The 16,012-nt window shown below is 47.1% G+C and overlaps 1 protein-coding gene across 2 annotated transcripts in view; it reads left to right on the forward strand.

Annotated features, from left to right (window-relative positions):
- Positions 1–16,012, forward strand: part of GALNT15 (polypeptide N-acetylgalactosaminyltransferase 15) — a 47,494-nt gene that overhangs the window by 5,053 nt on the left and 26,429 nt on the right. For both annotated transcript variants that reach the window (XM_058549148.1, XM_058549137.1), the window contains exon 2: positions 14,470–14,636. In XM_058549148.1, the coding sequence (XP_058405131.1) occupies positions 14,470–14,636 (167 nt within the window). The remainder of the gene's footprint in view (positions 1–14,469; positions 14,637–16,012) is intronic.

Genomic DNA, 16,012 nt, shown 5'->3' on the forward strand with positions numbered 1-16,012 from the left:
TTTGAGCGGCAAGGGGCTACATCACTGGTTCTCAAAACTATGCACATATCAGATCCCCCCATATTGCTTGTTAAAAATGTAGATTTTCAGACCCCATCACTAGAGCTCTCCATAGTTCTGAGTTTAAGCCCTGTGATCTGAATTTTTAAAAGCCGATGCTGGACAGCTTGGGGAACCACAGTAAGTGGAGAGATAGTAGAGTTCTGGAAGGTTCCACGGAGGACGTAGTACTGGGATTGGAAAATAGAGAATAGAGGCAGAGAGGAAAAAATTCTCCTTCATGACCCAGGATTTTGTATTTGAACATAAACGTCAGCTCAGCTGTAGCTGGCTGTGTGCTACCTGCTTATATCAACTTATAAGTTGCGTTTATGGGTCGGCCCGTGTTTCTCTGGTTTATGTACCCACGACTGTGACTAGAGCATATGGCCATAGGACAGTGGGCCTGGGGTTGAATTCTGGCCCCACCTCTTACTGTATGACCTTGTGCAATCACTCAACCTCTCTGAGCCTGTTTCCTCAACTATAAAATGGAGGTGAGGAAAACACCCTTGCATAAGCTTGTAGATCAAATGAGATAAAGTGTGCGATGATTTTCCTCCTAGTATTCAAGTCCAAATAGAAGATGCCCTTCTCATATTCTGGAATACAGGGCCTAGGAGTGAGTTGCAAAGACGGAGGGAAGTTGGAGCAGGCAGCTGTGGACATCACATTATTGTCTTTTTTCTGATCTAAGAGTTATTTTCTGCCCCTGTGGGCTGCTAAATCATCACAAACTTGGCAGCACATTGGAATTATCTGGAAAGTCTCAGAAACTACTCATACTCAGGTCCCACTTCCGGGAATTCTTGTTTAGTTGGTCTGGGGTGAGACCTGGGCATCCCCAGGTGGTTCTAATGTGCAGCCAGGGCTGAGAGGCACCAGATGGGTGATGGCCTTTGTTCCCTCCCTCCTGCCCCGAGGCCACTTTGGCAGCAGCTTTGTTGTCAAGGAGAAGGTGGTGTGGCAATCCACACGGTCAGGTAGGTTCTGCCAGGCAGTGAGCCACCCCAGGATGACTCCCCGCCCCCTCTGTTGGCTGGGATAGCCTGGGCTGCAAGAGAGAGAGGAGACAGCTGACAGGGCATCAGTAAATGAGAGGGTGGGCATGCTCCTGCGGGGGATGAGGGGAGAACAGGAACAGGATAGGCTGGGGCAGAGACTAGGAAGGAACTCATCTCACCCCTTGCCCCCGGAAGGGAGGGAAAACAACCCAGTGTGGTCAGTAGGAGTGCTAGTTCTGGTGCCTGGCCAGCCAAGTCACGAAGGGAACCCACAAGCACCAAGCTTTCAGCCCTAGAGTCCAGTGTAGCTACGGCTGGGGGCAGAGCCTCCCCTGGACCTCCACTCTGGATCCATCATCCCTCAGTGGGGTTGTGGTGTAGACAGGGCTAAGTCTACCTCTTTGAGATCAAATGCACTCATGGTAGCCAGTGCGGTAGGGTCTTGCTTTGTGCTTCAAGCTGGCCTTGGGGATTAGATTAGAGAAGGTCAACCTACATGTTTTTTAATTACTGGGAAAAACAGGTATTATTTACCCCATTGCCACTCAAAGTATGGTCCTCAGGCCTGCAGCATCAGAAATACAGAGTCTCAGGCTCCATTCAGACCTACTAGATGAAAATCTCTATTTTTAATAAGATCCCTAGGTAATTCATATTCATATTAAAGTTTGAGAAATGCTGATGAGGCCAATGGTTCACAATCCTGCCTGCACATTAGAATCAACTGGAGTTTTACAAATCATTACGCCCAGGCTCCACCCCAGGCCAACCAATTAAATGCAATTCACCGAGACTTGCTCTCTAAGTGATTCTAATGTGCAGCCAGGCCGAGAACTACTGACTAGGCCCTTTTAGCTGAAAAGGAACTGAGACACTCAAGTTACTGCAGGTGGCGGGGTTACTGCAAGTCTGCATGGGAAGTAAGGAACAGGGGCCGTCAGGGAAGACTGCAGGAGGTGCAGGAGGAGGCCAGGAGGGAGGCTCACAAGTCATAATACTTCTGGGCCTGGGCCTTCCTGACGTCCTCTAGCAGCTGGTCTCCCAGCGCCAGCTCGTGTTGCCCTCTCAGCAACTTACCTGTTAATGTCTTGTCGCTAACAACCACTGTCCTCCACTCAAGCTGTGGTCCAGGGACCACCAGCATCAGCATGGCCTGGGAGCTTGCTGAGAAGCACTGGGCTACCTCTTGGCTTCTACTGCCTCATCTTGAGCTTACTGCTTGTTCTACGACCTGCCACCAACGCTGACCCTCTCTGTATGTCTGAATATCAAACTGCTTGAGACAGAGGATCTGGAACATTCACCTGACCACTATCTGGGAGACATTATCCCTATTAGGGAGAACTGTTGCACCAGGATGCTTCATAGGCCCTGGTCAGTGTTCAGACCAGCGACTCCCAGTTGGTGCCCATCTTTAGTCCAGGGCTAGGAATCCAGGATCAGAGCAAGGCCAAGGATGCCCAGAGCTCCTCAGAAGGAGTCTGAGAGACTTCAGAGGACCTCCACAAAGAGAAGGGGGCTGCACACACCCTGCGTGACTTGTCCGCACTGTGGGGAGTGACAGGCTGGCAGCATTAGCCTCACCTGCAGGCTCCAGCCCTTCCCACGCTTCTCTCTCCTCCATAAGCTCCTTTGTCCATCCCTCTAAGGATGATCCCCAGGCTGTATCCCAGCCCTTCTCTCTCCAGGCCTGGCCTCGAAATTGGTGTTCCCAAGATGAGCCCCACCAGTTACAGACAAGATGGGCTGAACACTGGGATTTTCACAGAATGTAGGAAATTGGCTCTATGGTATTACTCTCCTGTTTATGTAGACAACGAAGCTATACACTCCTTGAGAGCAAGAACAGTGTCTACCTTCATTCATTGAACAAGTATTTATTTAGCAACTATTAAAGGTGAGAAGGTGAGCAAGACACAGCCAGCCCCAACCGCAAGGAGCTTGGGGAGCACTGAAGGAGGCAGACAAGCAACCAGGCTGATACCTCGGTGGGCTCGGGGCTGAGATATGGAAGCCCACCTGAGTGCAGGGCACCTGCTGATCTGGTAGGAGTTGGGGGTCAGTAACCCCAAAACAGCTTTGGAAAACCCAGCAGAGACCTTTCTACTCTGGCCTGGTGAGGGGAGGGTGAGGACGTGTTTGTGCCACAGCCAGGCCATCTGGTGCAATGCTGTGACCCATTCTCTTAAGAATCATCATCCATATGTGTGTTCCAAGTTCGTGGGGGTTCCTGGAGCTGCATGAGGAGGGCAGGCATGTGTGTGTAAACACAGACCGGGGCTCCTCTTATCCTAGAGTGGGAAGATAGAAAGCTAACATTTACTGAGCAGCTCTCTTGGGCCAGGATGTTCCCATTAATCCAGGCAGCACTCCTGGGCGGAGAAAGTTATCAACACCCTGTGTTGGCTGATTAGGGATGTAAATAGCAGAGCCAGGAGACAAAGCCGGGTTGGTTTGATTCCAAAGCCCTTGGTCTTTTCTTCCCCCTGCTGCTCCTCAGAAGATGGACAGATGAGATGGGTGGGCATTGGACACTTGTGTGATGTATCCAAACAGAGATAGTAAAATATTCATCAGATATAGGGTTGAAGGACAAAGAAAGTAGCCCCATATTTAGTAATAAAAGCATGCATTTCTTCATGGATCCTCTTCACAAGTACCTGGTCACATGCGGGCACTGCTTTACAATGTCCAAAAGCTATTTCCCTGCCCTGCCACGTTGATTCCCCTGCACAGCCATGGCACAAACAGAGCAGGAAGAACGCGAGTCCCCACGACACACAGAATCTGGGGCGCCGAGAGGTGGAGTGATTGCCCAGGGTCCCTTGCGGGGACTGCTTACCTTTTGGACATTTGTTTGTTTACCTACCTTATTCCCTCAAAGGATTTGAAGATACATCATAAAATAGAACCTTGCTAGTAATATAATGTTTAGTCAAGATAAGGGGAAATATACTTTAGAATATCTTTCCTTCTGTTCGTAGTATTCCTCCAGCCTTCTGCTGCCTCCAGGTCTTGGCAGAGGCTGTGACATCTGCCAGGAACACCGGTCCCCACCCACACACCTTCTCTCCACTGTGTCCTACCCACCCTTCAGGTCTCGGCTTCCGTCTCACGGCCCCACTCCCTCAGCGTCTCCTTGGAGCACTTGCTACAGTTGTCAAATAATTGTTTGGTTATCTGTTTAATAGGATATAAACTCCATGACATCAGAGCCTAGCTTAATTTGGGTTCCGCCGAGGCAGACCCTGAGATGAGGATTGGTTTTGCAGGTGGGGCCAGGGCGCGCTGATGGGGGACTGGGGAAGATAGAAGGCAGCCATTGGAAGGTGTGTTTTCAAGGCAGTGACCTGTGTGGGCAGCCCTGCGGGGAACCTGGGCGACGATGTGGGACACGCATCTCAGTGTTACCCACCCTCTACTCTTAGGGCGGAGGTTGTTGGATATTAATCCGCCACCTCTTTTAGTCACTGGCTGAGGGCTGCTCACGGGATGGGTGGGAGGTTAATTCTCCAGCTCTTTGGCTTAGCTGGTGCTTGGGCAGAGCATCCCCCACAGTCAGAGAAAGCCCTCCCACAACTGGAAGTCCGGCTGTCCTGTATTATAATGACATGACCCAAGGGGATATGGGCAGGGGCACCGCAGATTATGCTTCAAAGATCTTATCGATTTAATTCATCTTTCAATTCTCACACATAGTAGATTGTCAGTAAACATCTGTTAAATGACTGGATGGAAAGACAGAAGGTCAAGATCAAAGAGAAAATTAGAATGAAGATAGGCAATCCATAGAACCCTCTCAATAACTAAATATGCTTTTTCTTCCCTCTGAGCTTCCTGGCAGCCAAATTGAAAAAGAAACACAATAGATATCATGATCCTTATTGCTCACAAGGAGCAAACACGCCAGGTTCTCAGAGGAGGAAATCTTTTCCCAGCACTTAGATCTGACAGGAATTTCCCTCCAAAGCTGCTTAGAGGGGATATAAGTGACCCAGTGGACAATGTCCTCAACAGTTTCCCTGTGTAATAAAACAGGTACATACAACTGGTTCTTGTTCTGTCCTCTGATGAAAGCTGAGAGCATGACGCCAAGCATGACTCCATGTAAGCAAATTCCTAAGGCGGCCAAGACAGTGGGATCTCAGTACGTTTCTTTCTGAGGACCTTAAGGAATCAGTGTGGATGGTTCAGAATATGTGAAGGAACCGATGGATTTCATGTTCTTCAATAATCCTCCATCATTGTCACTTTGATTTGGACACTGGAACCCAAGCTTTATGACTCTGAATCCAGAACATTCTGTTAGCACTTTAGTCCAAGATGACAATGTATATACTAGTTAAGAGTGATAGGTTTAAAGTCAGACTGACCATCAGCTATTTGCTGTGTAACTTTAAACAAGTCACTTAAGCTCTCTGGGCTCTAGTTTTCTCATCTTTAAAATGGGAACGTGTATCCATTATCTAGTGCTGCAAACACACCACCTCAAAATTTAGTGGCTTATAAAAATAGATAAACTGGACTTCATGAACATTTAAAAATTTTGTGCTTCAAGAAAATGAAAAGACAACCCAGGAATGGGAGAAAATATTTGCAAATCATATATCTGATAAGGGATTTGTATCAGAATACATGGTGAACCCTCACAACACAACAATAAAAAGACACCCAATTTAAAAATTGGCAAAGGATTTGAATAGACATTTCTCCAAAGAATACATAAAAACGGCCAAAAAGCACATGAAAAGATGTTCAAGTCAGTATGGAAATGCAAAGCAAAATCACAATGAGACAGCATTTTGCCATTTTAGCCACTAGAATGGCTAAAATAAAAAGACAGACAATAGCAAGTGCTGACAAGGGTGTGAAGAATTGCATCCCTCATACACTGCTGGTGGGATTGTAAAATGGTGCAGCTGCTTTGGCGAACAGTTTGGCGGTTTCTCAAAATGTTAAACATAGAGTTACCATATGATTCAGCAACGCCAGTCATAGGTATATACTCAAGAGAATGGAAAACATATGTTCACACAAAAACTTATACATGGATGTTCATAGCAGCATTACTCATAACAGCCAAAATAGACACACTCAAACTGATGAATGGATAAATAAAATGTGGTATATTCAAACAATGGAATATTAGTCGGCAGTGAAAAGGAGTGAAGTACTGATGCATGCTACAACACGATGAACCTTGGAAACATTATGCTAAGTGAAAGAAGCCAGTCACAAAAGGCCACATATTGTATGATTCCATATACATGAAGTGTCCAGAGTAGGAAAATCTATAGAGACAGAAAGTAGATTAGTGTTTGCTGGGGGCTGGAGTGGTTGCTGAGGGGATGGGGAGTAAGTGCTAATGGGTGGTGGGTTTCTTTTGGGGGTGATGAAAATGTTCTGAAATTAGGTAGTGATACTGGATGCACAACTTTGTGCATATACTGGAAACCACTGAACTGTACACTTTTATAAGGGTGGATTTCATCATATATGAAATATATCTGAATAAAATTATTATTTAAGAAAATTAGTGGCTTAAAACAATAACCATTTATTCATGATTCTATAATTTGGACTGGACTCAGCTGGGCAGTTCTTCGGCTAATCCTATGTGGGCCCCCTCCTGTGGCTGCCGTCATCTGGAGGCAGACTGGAATTGAATGATCCAAGATGGCCTCACTCATATCTGGCAGCTGGCGCTGGTCGCCTGCTGGGGCACCTCAGCTTTTCTCCAAGTGGCCTCTCATCCTCCATCAGGCCAGATAGGCTTCCTTGCATGGCATCTCATGGCAGCAGATGGAAGCAGCAGGGCTCCTTGAGGCCTAATCTTGGGAGTCCCAGAACATCACTTCCGGTACATTCTATTGGTCAAAGGAAATCACAAGACCAGCCAGGTTCATGGGATGGAGAAATAGATTCCATCTTTTGATGAGGAAAGTGGCAAGGTCACATTGAAAAGAAACATGCATATGAGAGTGGACGGAATTATTGTGTCCATTTCTGCACACATGAAAATACCTATTTCAAATGGCAGTTGGAGGATCAGATGTGATGATGCATGTAAAGTATTTAGCACAGCACCTGGTACACAGGAACACTCACTAAATGGTGACTATGATGAATATTAATAAAACACTAACATCATCACATGGTCTACCCTAATTCCCCCATTCCTCTGTGGTGAGAACAGATCAGAGACTCAAAGCTGCATGGGTCTTTAGACCTCGTGTAGTGAAGCCCTCATTTATCAGATCTGGGAACTGGAGCCCAGAGAAGAGAAGTGACAGACTTGTACAAGGTCCCTTATCTCCCTTCGCTCATGGGGGATTTGGAGGTCTGAGCATGACGTAGGGTCTTCTTCCAGCGCACACAGCGCAGCCCCTCTGACACCTGGTCTCACACTCTTCCCTCCACACCAGCGTCTTGGCTCAGGCTGTAAATGTAGTGCTGGCTCCACTTGCAGGAGGGGTTTTGGGGGGAAAAGAAGCACAGAGGGCAAAATGTTGCCTGGGGATGAAGGAACAGTAGTTCCATGAGTTACGGGTAACTCAGACATCACAAAATGTCGGCCCATGAGTTGTATCCTGTCACAGACATGTTGTTTGGCCACACAGTTTTTTGAAAAATTGAAATAGTGACCAACATTTAAAAATCAAGATATTTCACGTAAACAATTCAGGTTTATGGCTTTTTCTGAAAACCAGGAAGATCGGGCAACTCTGGGCTGAATTTCCTCCTGGTAACAGTAGCTGCTCCTTTTAGGGGAGCCATGTGGTCTCCAGCTGACTGCAGCCCCCATGGGGCCAGGTCACTGTCTACCTGGCTAGCTGCCAGCCTCTGTAACATTTGAGTTTGTGCTCTGTCCATACCCAAATGACAGATTAGAGCACTAAGGAGGGGTTGGCCTACATGAAAAACAAATCCTTGTTGGCTGGACCTTAGAGGATTTTTTTAAGGTTTCCAGTGGCTTCTCTGAATCACTACTCAAGCTCTCTCTCTTGTTCTGGTCTACCCACCCCTCATTCTCCACCCTACAAAGCTCTGTAAGATTGGATGGGAGGTGGGCAGGAATTGTTGGTATACAGTTATGCGTCACTTAATGATGGGATACATTCTGAGAAACGTGTCATCAGGCGATTTTATTGTTGGGCAAACATCATAGTGTATACTTATATGAACCTAGATGGTATAGTCTCCTACACACTAGGCTATATGGTGCTAATCTTATGGGACCACTGTCATATATGCTGTCCATCATTGACTGAAACGTCATTATGTGGCACATGACTGTATTGTGAAACAGATGACAGGTCTTTAGCACCGTGTCCCTCCTTGTGCCCTCTCTTTCCTTAGAGACCCAGTGTCCTCATGGTGACATCAGGGGCCAAGGGTGCCCAAACACAGGTGAGGAGGGCCCCATGATCTGGACCTTTTCTTACTGTTCCCTCAGCATCTCTCGAATCTTAAACACTCACATCGGCTAAGGAGTTAGTGGTCACTCATTATCACAGTCTTTACCTTCCTGAAGGGAATTCATCCTGCATGTTAACAAGACAAAATGGAAGCCACCAAAGCCACCTAGATGAGCAAGGAGATGGGAGCCCTTTGCTCCCCATGGCTGCCTGGGTGATTGAGGACATCTCACTGCTAGGCCTGTGTTCTAGGGAGGTTGAGTCCAGCAGGGGACCTATATGAGCACCAATCACTCACACAGCCATCTTTGCTTTGATCCTATGTAGGATCCTATGTAGACCGTACTGCCATGCTGCACAACTCCAAGAGCCACTATTACGTGGGAGTCCATGAGCATGGCACCTGCTGGAACTGGGCAAGGCAACGGTCCCAGTGATGGAAATGAAGATTAGATGAGATAGCACATGGGAAAATTCTGCAAATATCAGGAACCAACATTCCCAGAACACCTGACCAGTCTTCTACCATGTTGAAGGACAACATCAGAAGCCAGCCAGCACACAACACTACCCTGAGTAATTGCGACAGCTTCCATTTACTGAAGGCTTGCTATGGGCAAAGCACGCAACACATCTCTTTGCTTATATAATCTTTAGACAGCCCTCTAAAGTAACTCTATTTGTTATCCTCATTTTAGAGATGAAGAAATCGAGGAGGACTAGAGAGGTATCCAGGCACATGGAGGCTTGCAAGAAATAATAATAATTAACATTTATTGCACTCTTACTATAAACAAGGCCCTGGGCTAAGTACTTTATATGTATTAACTCATTTGATCTTTCCAACTACCTCATTTTACAGATGAGAAAACTGAGGTTAAGTAAATTGCATGCTCAAAAAGACTCATTGGGGCCGGCCCGGTGGCGTAGTGGTTGAGTGCGTGCACTCCGCTACTGGCTGCCCGGGTTCGGATCCCGGGCGCGCACCGACACATCGCTTCTCTGGCCATGCTCAGGCCGCGTCCCACATATAGCAATTAGAAGGATGTGCAACTGTGACATACAACTATCTACTGGGGCTTTGGGGAAGAAAGAAACGGAGGGGGATTGGCAATAGATGTTAGCTCACAGTCGGTCTTCCTCGGCAAAAAGAGGAGGATTAGCACGGATGTTAGCTCAGGGCTGATCTCCCTCACACACACACAAAAAAAGTACTCATTGGAATCACAAAGATTGAAAAAATAAGAATTGATTACTCTAAATGTAACTGGGTCTGTGGATCTGGAAATCGTTGAAAGGAAGGATGGTTATCAGACAGCTTATGTCACTTGCCCAGGTCAGATAAGGACAGAACCAGAATTTAAACTCAATGACAAGGCTTGATCTCTTTCCACTTGACATATAGACTCTTCCTAAGATGCCCTAAACTGACAGAGTTTTTGAGTAAGGTGGATGGAGTTGCATTTGGGCTGCCCTTGGGGCATCGCGTGTCACACCCTCCTTCTCCACTCCATGCTATGACCTGGGCCCACGGGTGTAGAGAGGGCTCATCCCATTTGCCTATCCTCACAAGGCTCAGTGCTGCCCACGTGCTGACACAGCTCTTCCCTGGTGATGACCATGGAATCCTGTAAGTCCATGCATATATTTGGTATACCTTCCTTCCACTGGTGTCTGGGGGCTCACAGCCTGCACCATCCACAGGCCCCTCCTTCTGGTCATTCTATCCACCAGAAACAGCTAATCCCTGGCTCCTCTGAAAAACATCTAACAGGCCTGAGACACAGGGCTTGCCAAACTTCTGTTTATAATATTTAGTGCTGTGCTCCAGAGTTATGTTGAGGGTGTTGGGCCTTCTCACACACCACAGGATTCACTCAGAGCCCACGCTTGTCCTCCCCTGGAACACCAGATTATTTCCATGGTTATTTTCAGCTCTTGTCTCCCATCAGTTTTGCAGCTGCCCGAAGACATGCCCCAAAGCTGTCTGTTTTTGTCTTGAAGGCTGTGAGAGCTTCTTCCCATGGAGTGGGTGAAGGGTCCCTTCTGAGCTGATGCCAGGACATCCACTTCTGTACCTCAGCGAAGCGTCTCCCTCAGCCTCATAATAGCTTTCAAAAGCCCACTTGGCCTTTCAAAAGCCCTAGCAACGAATAGGTTTTTCCAGTCACACTCCTAGCCCATTCTTCAGTTCTCCACCCTCTCTCCATGAAGAGAGAGCACGGTTCTCTCTCTCCACAAAACCTAGAAAATCCTGGAGCAAGATGCTGGACAGAGAGAAGGGGAGTCTTACAAAATTCTCTTTGAAACCCCTGCTTCTCTGGTTTTACCTCTTCACTTTCCTCTCTCCTACCTGAAGAGGGACCCAAAGGGTCAAGAACACAGAATTTCAAGGCTGGAAGAGCCTTAGCGATCCATCATGTAGTAACGGTACCTCTTCTAATGATGGCGGCAAATGCTTGTACGGTGCTTACTCTGTGCTGGCCACTGTCCTTAGTGCTTTATGAAGGCCATGTCATCTTCACAGCAGCCCTACAAAGTATTACCATCCTGAGGAGACCAAGGCCCCAAGTATCTAAGCAACTTGCCCAGGATCACTTACACAGCTAGGAAGTGGCGGAGCTCTAGCACCCATGGCCTGAATCATCAGGCTAGACTGCTGCTCTGCAGAGAATGTTCCATGAGGCCAAAGAGAGGAAGTCCATTGCCCTGGGTCACCAGCTACGTAGCAGAGCAGGAAGCTCTCCTGTCTCCTGACTTTGAGGAATCTGCAAGGAGCGTGGTCTTAAAGAGCTAGAGTTTCAATAAGAATCTCTTTCATTATGGAGTCCCTTCTATGTGCCAGGTACTGTGCTAGGCGCTGGTCCCTTGCAAAAGCTTTGAGTGGGTGCTGTTGGCATTCCCAATATGCAGATGAGGAAAATCAAACTTCCAGAAGTAACTCAGGAGGCGTCTTATGCAATACTGTAGAGTGGCTGTTTTAAGATAGCTATATTTTACAAAGATGATACACATGCTAATTACATCTTATCTTTTTCCAAGACAGCAATAAAATAGCAACTGTCTATTGAGTGCCTATAATTATTCTTAGGTTCTCACAACAAGCCGAAAAGGTAATTGTTATTATCCTTGTTTTTCAAGTGAGGAAACTGAGGCTTATAAATATTGAGTATAGTACCCAGGGAGACTTAGGAGGCAGCAGAGTGAAGATTCAAGTCTAAATATGTCTGATTCCAAAGTCTAAACTCTTTTGACCACCTACTACAAGGACAAACATACACACAAAGACACACACGTACGCATGCACACACACTCACCGCACACTGTGTTGTTTCTGGTCCTCATATTCTATGGATTGGGGTAGATAAAGGGGCCAGTCCTTCGGGAAGGCATTGCCTGTTCTACCCTGAGGTGACAGACTTTGGTCTCTATAAAATTGCACCCGAGGGAATCCCCTATGCAGGCCTCTTTGTCCTCAAATTCCTCTCCTATCTGAGTTGGAAAACAGTCAGCCTCCCGGCAATTGCCCAAGTAATATTTTAGGTTTTTGGTACCCACTGAATTCACTGAGGCAAGATTTCTTTTCATAGCCGTCTGAGGCCCCAGTCCTAGGACTTCCAGATTTGTCTATACCCACGACCACAAAGGAAATGGAGAGGACACAAAGGAAATTTTGAACCTGTTTGTGAGAAGGTCTAGAGCACTTCTGAGGGCAGAGTGGAAATTCTTCAAGTCCAGTGGGTGGATTGTTGGAGGAAAGGTCCACCAGGGTGTGGGGAGAGGGGAGGGGGAGGAGGAGGAGGAGGAGGATGGAAGAGTAAAAGAGCTCAGCAAACACTGCAGCATGCGCTGGGGGACTCGGTTATCTTCCCAAAACCTTACAGGGAACTGGTTCCACTTTGGACGTGTTATTTGAACAGCCCTGAAATCAGACTATAAAAGTTCATTTTTTTATTTGTCCTAGGGATGCTTCTAAGGACACTGTCATCCATTTAGAGACTTCTTTCCAAAGTTCATAGGAATTTTCTTTAAAAATTAGTGCTAGGTGTAAAAATTTGTGAAATCCAAATAAGGTCTGTATCAAATAAGGTCTGTATCTGAGCTGATAGTAATGAACTATGTCAAATTCCTGGTTTTGATCACTGTGGATGGTTACCTAAGACGTTATCACTGGGGGAAGCTGGGGGAAGATAACACAGGAACTCTCTGTACTATTTTTGCAACTCCTTGTGAGTCTTAAACTATTTCAAAATAAGAAATAAATCTTAGGGGAAAAAAAGAGTACTAGAAAGAGCATCGCTTTCCCTAAAAAACCTAGTATGCAACTTCTCTGATGGTGACAGTTCTGTTGCAGAATAAATCCCCCATTTTACTTTGGCTACCAGAAAGCTCAGAGTCAAATTTAAAATTTATTCTAGAAATACCAAGGCCCTTATGGCCTATATATTTATGTTCTTTCTTCAAATGTTGTTTCTACGCTTGCTTATATTTCCCTCTGACTTTTCATTCTTATTTTTATTTCACCATTATTTTATTGTACATATTTCTTGTGAGTGATTTCAAATCCTTTATGGAAAGAAACAATGTATAAATACAAAAACTAATAAAATAATTGGCACAGCTAGTTATGAGATGGTCATGTATTTGGTTGTTGTTTTTTTTAAATTATCTATGAATTCTGTTTTACTGTTACCTTAAAGCACTTACCTAGTATCAATCACCCTCCGCCCCCACAAACAGGATTTTGAGCCGACAGTCACACGCAGGTTTCCTGCACACTGAGAGTTTCCGCTTGGTCAGGACTCTGCCAGGCAGAGGGACACTCAGCTAATGAGCAGTGAGGGCTGACAGCATCTCAGATGGCGTTACCCTCAGGCAGGGCCGGTCTGGTTGTCACTCTGCCTGCAGAGCCACCATCATGGATGCCTCTATGTGTTGGAAGTTTGGGATCCTCCAGACAACCCTTAGTCAAATGCAAATACTCCTCTGAGGAAGGCCAGGGTTTTAACAGCTACGACCTAGAAAGAAGTGCTTTGCAAATGCATTTTAGGAAAGTGCCTTTGTGAACAATTGTGAGTCACACACTGCTCCATGTTTGGGGTTGTTATTATAATTCATTCCACTGTGAACTCAACGCTCAACAGACCCAATGCAAAGCAAACACAAAGCATCCAATACACCTGGGGAGGAGGAGGGAATCAGACAGCCTCCCGGCAGAGGTGACACCATACACCCCCGTCTGTCCAGCCATGAACCAGCAAAGTGGAAAGGGCATGATATGCAGCTCTGCCACTTACCAGCAGTGTGCCCTTCAAAGTGTCTTGCCTCCTTTCAGAGCCTGAGTTTCCTCATCTGTAAAATGGGGGTAAGAAGGGCCAACTCACAGACTTATTGTAGGGTAAACAGGCAGTAATGTGTGTAAAGGGCCTAGTACAGTGTCTGGCAGGTTGTTGGCAGTCACAAGTGTTCAATCCTTGCCCCTTCTTCAATAATAATAATAATAATTAACATTTATTAGATGCCAGGAGCTGTGCTAACTTGTAGGAATTCAAAAAATAAAGAAAATAGTGTCCCTGCCCTTAAACAGAAGACAATTAGTGTTCACAGGACACTTACTAGGTACATCATCCTATGTAAGCCTCACGCAGCTCTGTGAGATTGGTAATATTGTCATTCATTCCACTTTACAGAATGTAAAGTGGAATGAATGACAGAGTAGGACAGTCATCTGCTAAGAATAGTGGCAACACCTCTCACCTGCTAGGAGAGAGGGATGGAATAAAGCTCTTGTAAAGAAGCTCTTAGGATCTGAGGACTGGGAGGAAGCAGACAGACACTGCTGTGGGGGTGTCAAGGGCTCTCTTTATGTGGAAATTTTAAGAAAACTCAGCAAGAACTGTTGCATTGGGAGGAGCAGCTCCAGCCAGGGCCTGGGGAGTGAATTAGAGGATAGCAGACGCTTCCTGCTGCCTTCTCTTCCTCACAGCTCCCTGGTTCTCTTCCTTCAGGTGTCTGCAGCAGCACCCTGGGGACAGCCTGCCCACGGCCAGTGTCATCCTCTGTTTCCATGACGAGGCCTGGTCCACCCTCCTGAGAACTGTGCACAGCATCCTCGACACAGCGCCCAGGGCCCTCCTGAAGGAGATCATCCTGGTGGACGACTTCAGCCAGCAAGGTGGCTGCGGGCTTCTCCCAGGCTCCCTTGGGTGGGCCTGGACCCCGGGGGGAGGCAGGTCCCATGCAAAGACGGGGGTTTGGAACCTGTTTAGGCAAGGTTCCCAGAAGCAGACCTCCGATGAGAATTCCAGTGCAGGTAACTCATTAGTGAAGAGCCCCTGGGGCAACCAGCAAGGAAGTGGGGGAAGAGGACAGAGAAGGCAGAGCAGCCAAGCACTGCGAAGGTCCTGGCCTGATCCCATGGGGATCTCCCCCAGGCCCCAACCTCCATAGTCTGATAGCTTCTCGCCAAGACACTCAAGAATCACAAGGGAGTGGCCATTCTGTGAGTGCTCCCTGCCTCCCAGACGCTGGGTGAAGCACTTGACATGCATTAGTGGTTAAATCATCCTTGTGTAGCCTAACCCATTCACTTTCCGGATGAGGAAACTGAGGCCCAGAGAAGAGAACTGACCAGATCTGAGTCATGCCAAGTGCAGCAGAGTCAGGCCCAGAGCCCAGACCTGCAGAATCTTCTTGAATGTCTCCACTGACAAGGAACTCACTCCTGGGAACTAGCCCATTACATGGCTGGGTACCTAAAAGAAAATAGAGACAGAGAAATCACTGCCTGGCTTCTAGGTCAGAGGTTCTCAAACCGGAAAGTGCGTCAGAACCACCACCTGGAAGGCTTGTGAAATACTGATTGCTGAGCCCACCCCAGAACTTCTGCATCGGGGATTGGGCCCAGGAATTTGCATTTCTTATAAGCTCCCAGATGATGCTGATGCTGCTGGTCCATGGACCACACTTGGAGAACCACTGCTCTAGTCTTTCGCTGGGGCCTGAGGTCTATATCTCTGGCTCAACTAAACGGCCACAGAGGCCCCTCCTGGCCTTGTGGGAAGATCAGACTGCACCGAGGGAAGCTGAGCGTTTGCTCAGGTCCGCAAAATGCTTTTCTTTTCTTTTTTTTTGTGAGGAAGAACAGCCCTGAGCTAAGATCCGATGCCAGTCCTCTTTTTTTTTTTTTTTTGCTGAGGAACAGTGGCCCTGGGCTAACATCTGTGCCTACCTTCCTCTGCTTTATATGGGACGCCGCCACAGCATGGTTTGACAAGCGGTGCGTTGGTACGTGCCGAGATCCGAACTTGCGAACCCCGGGCAGCCAAAGCTGAGCGCACGCACTTAACTGCTGTGCCACTGGGCCGGCCCCCGCAAAACCCTTTTCTAAGGGGCATGACAGAGGATAGGATGGAGCGACCAGGTGCCTCTGTTAGTTCTTCCTAAGGTCTTCATGTTGGGAATTTGCCCAGCCTGGCCATGGCAGTGAGTCAGACTAGCTAGAGGCCCCAGGAGTATGTGGGGTTACTGAGGCACATCTGACTGTGTATT

Source organism: Diceros bicornis, chromosome 2, assembly GCF_020826845.1.
Source record: "Diceros bicornis minor isolate mBicDic1 chromosome 2, mDicBic1.mat.cur, whole genome shotgun sequence".
Lineage (NCBI taxonomy): Eukaryota > Metazoa > Chordata > Mammalia > Perissodactyla > Rhinocerotidae > Diceros > Diceros bicornis.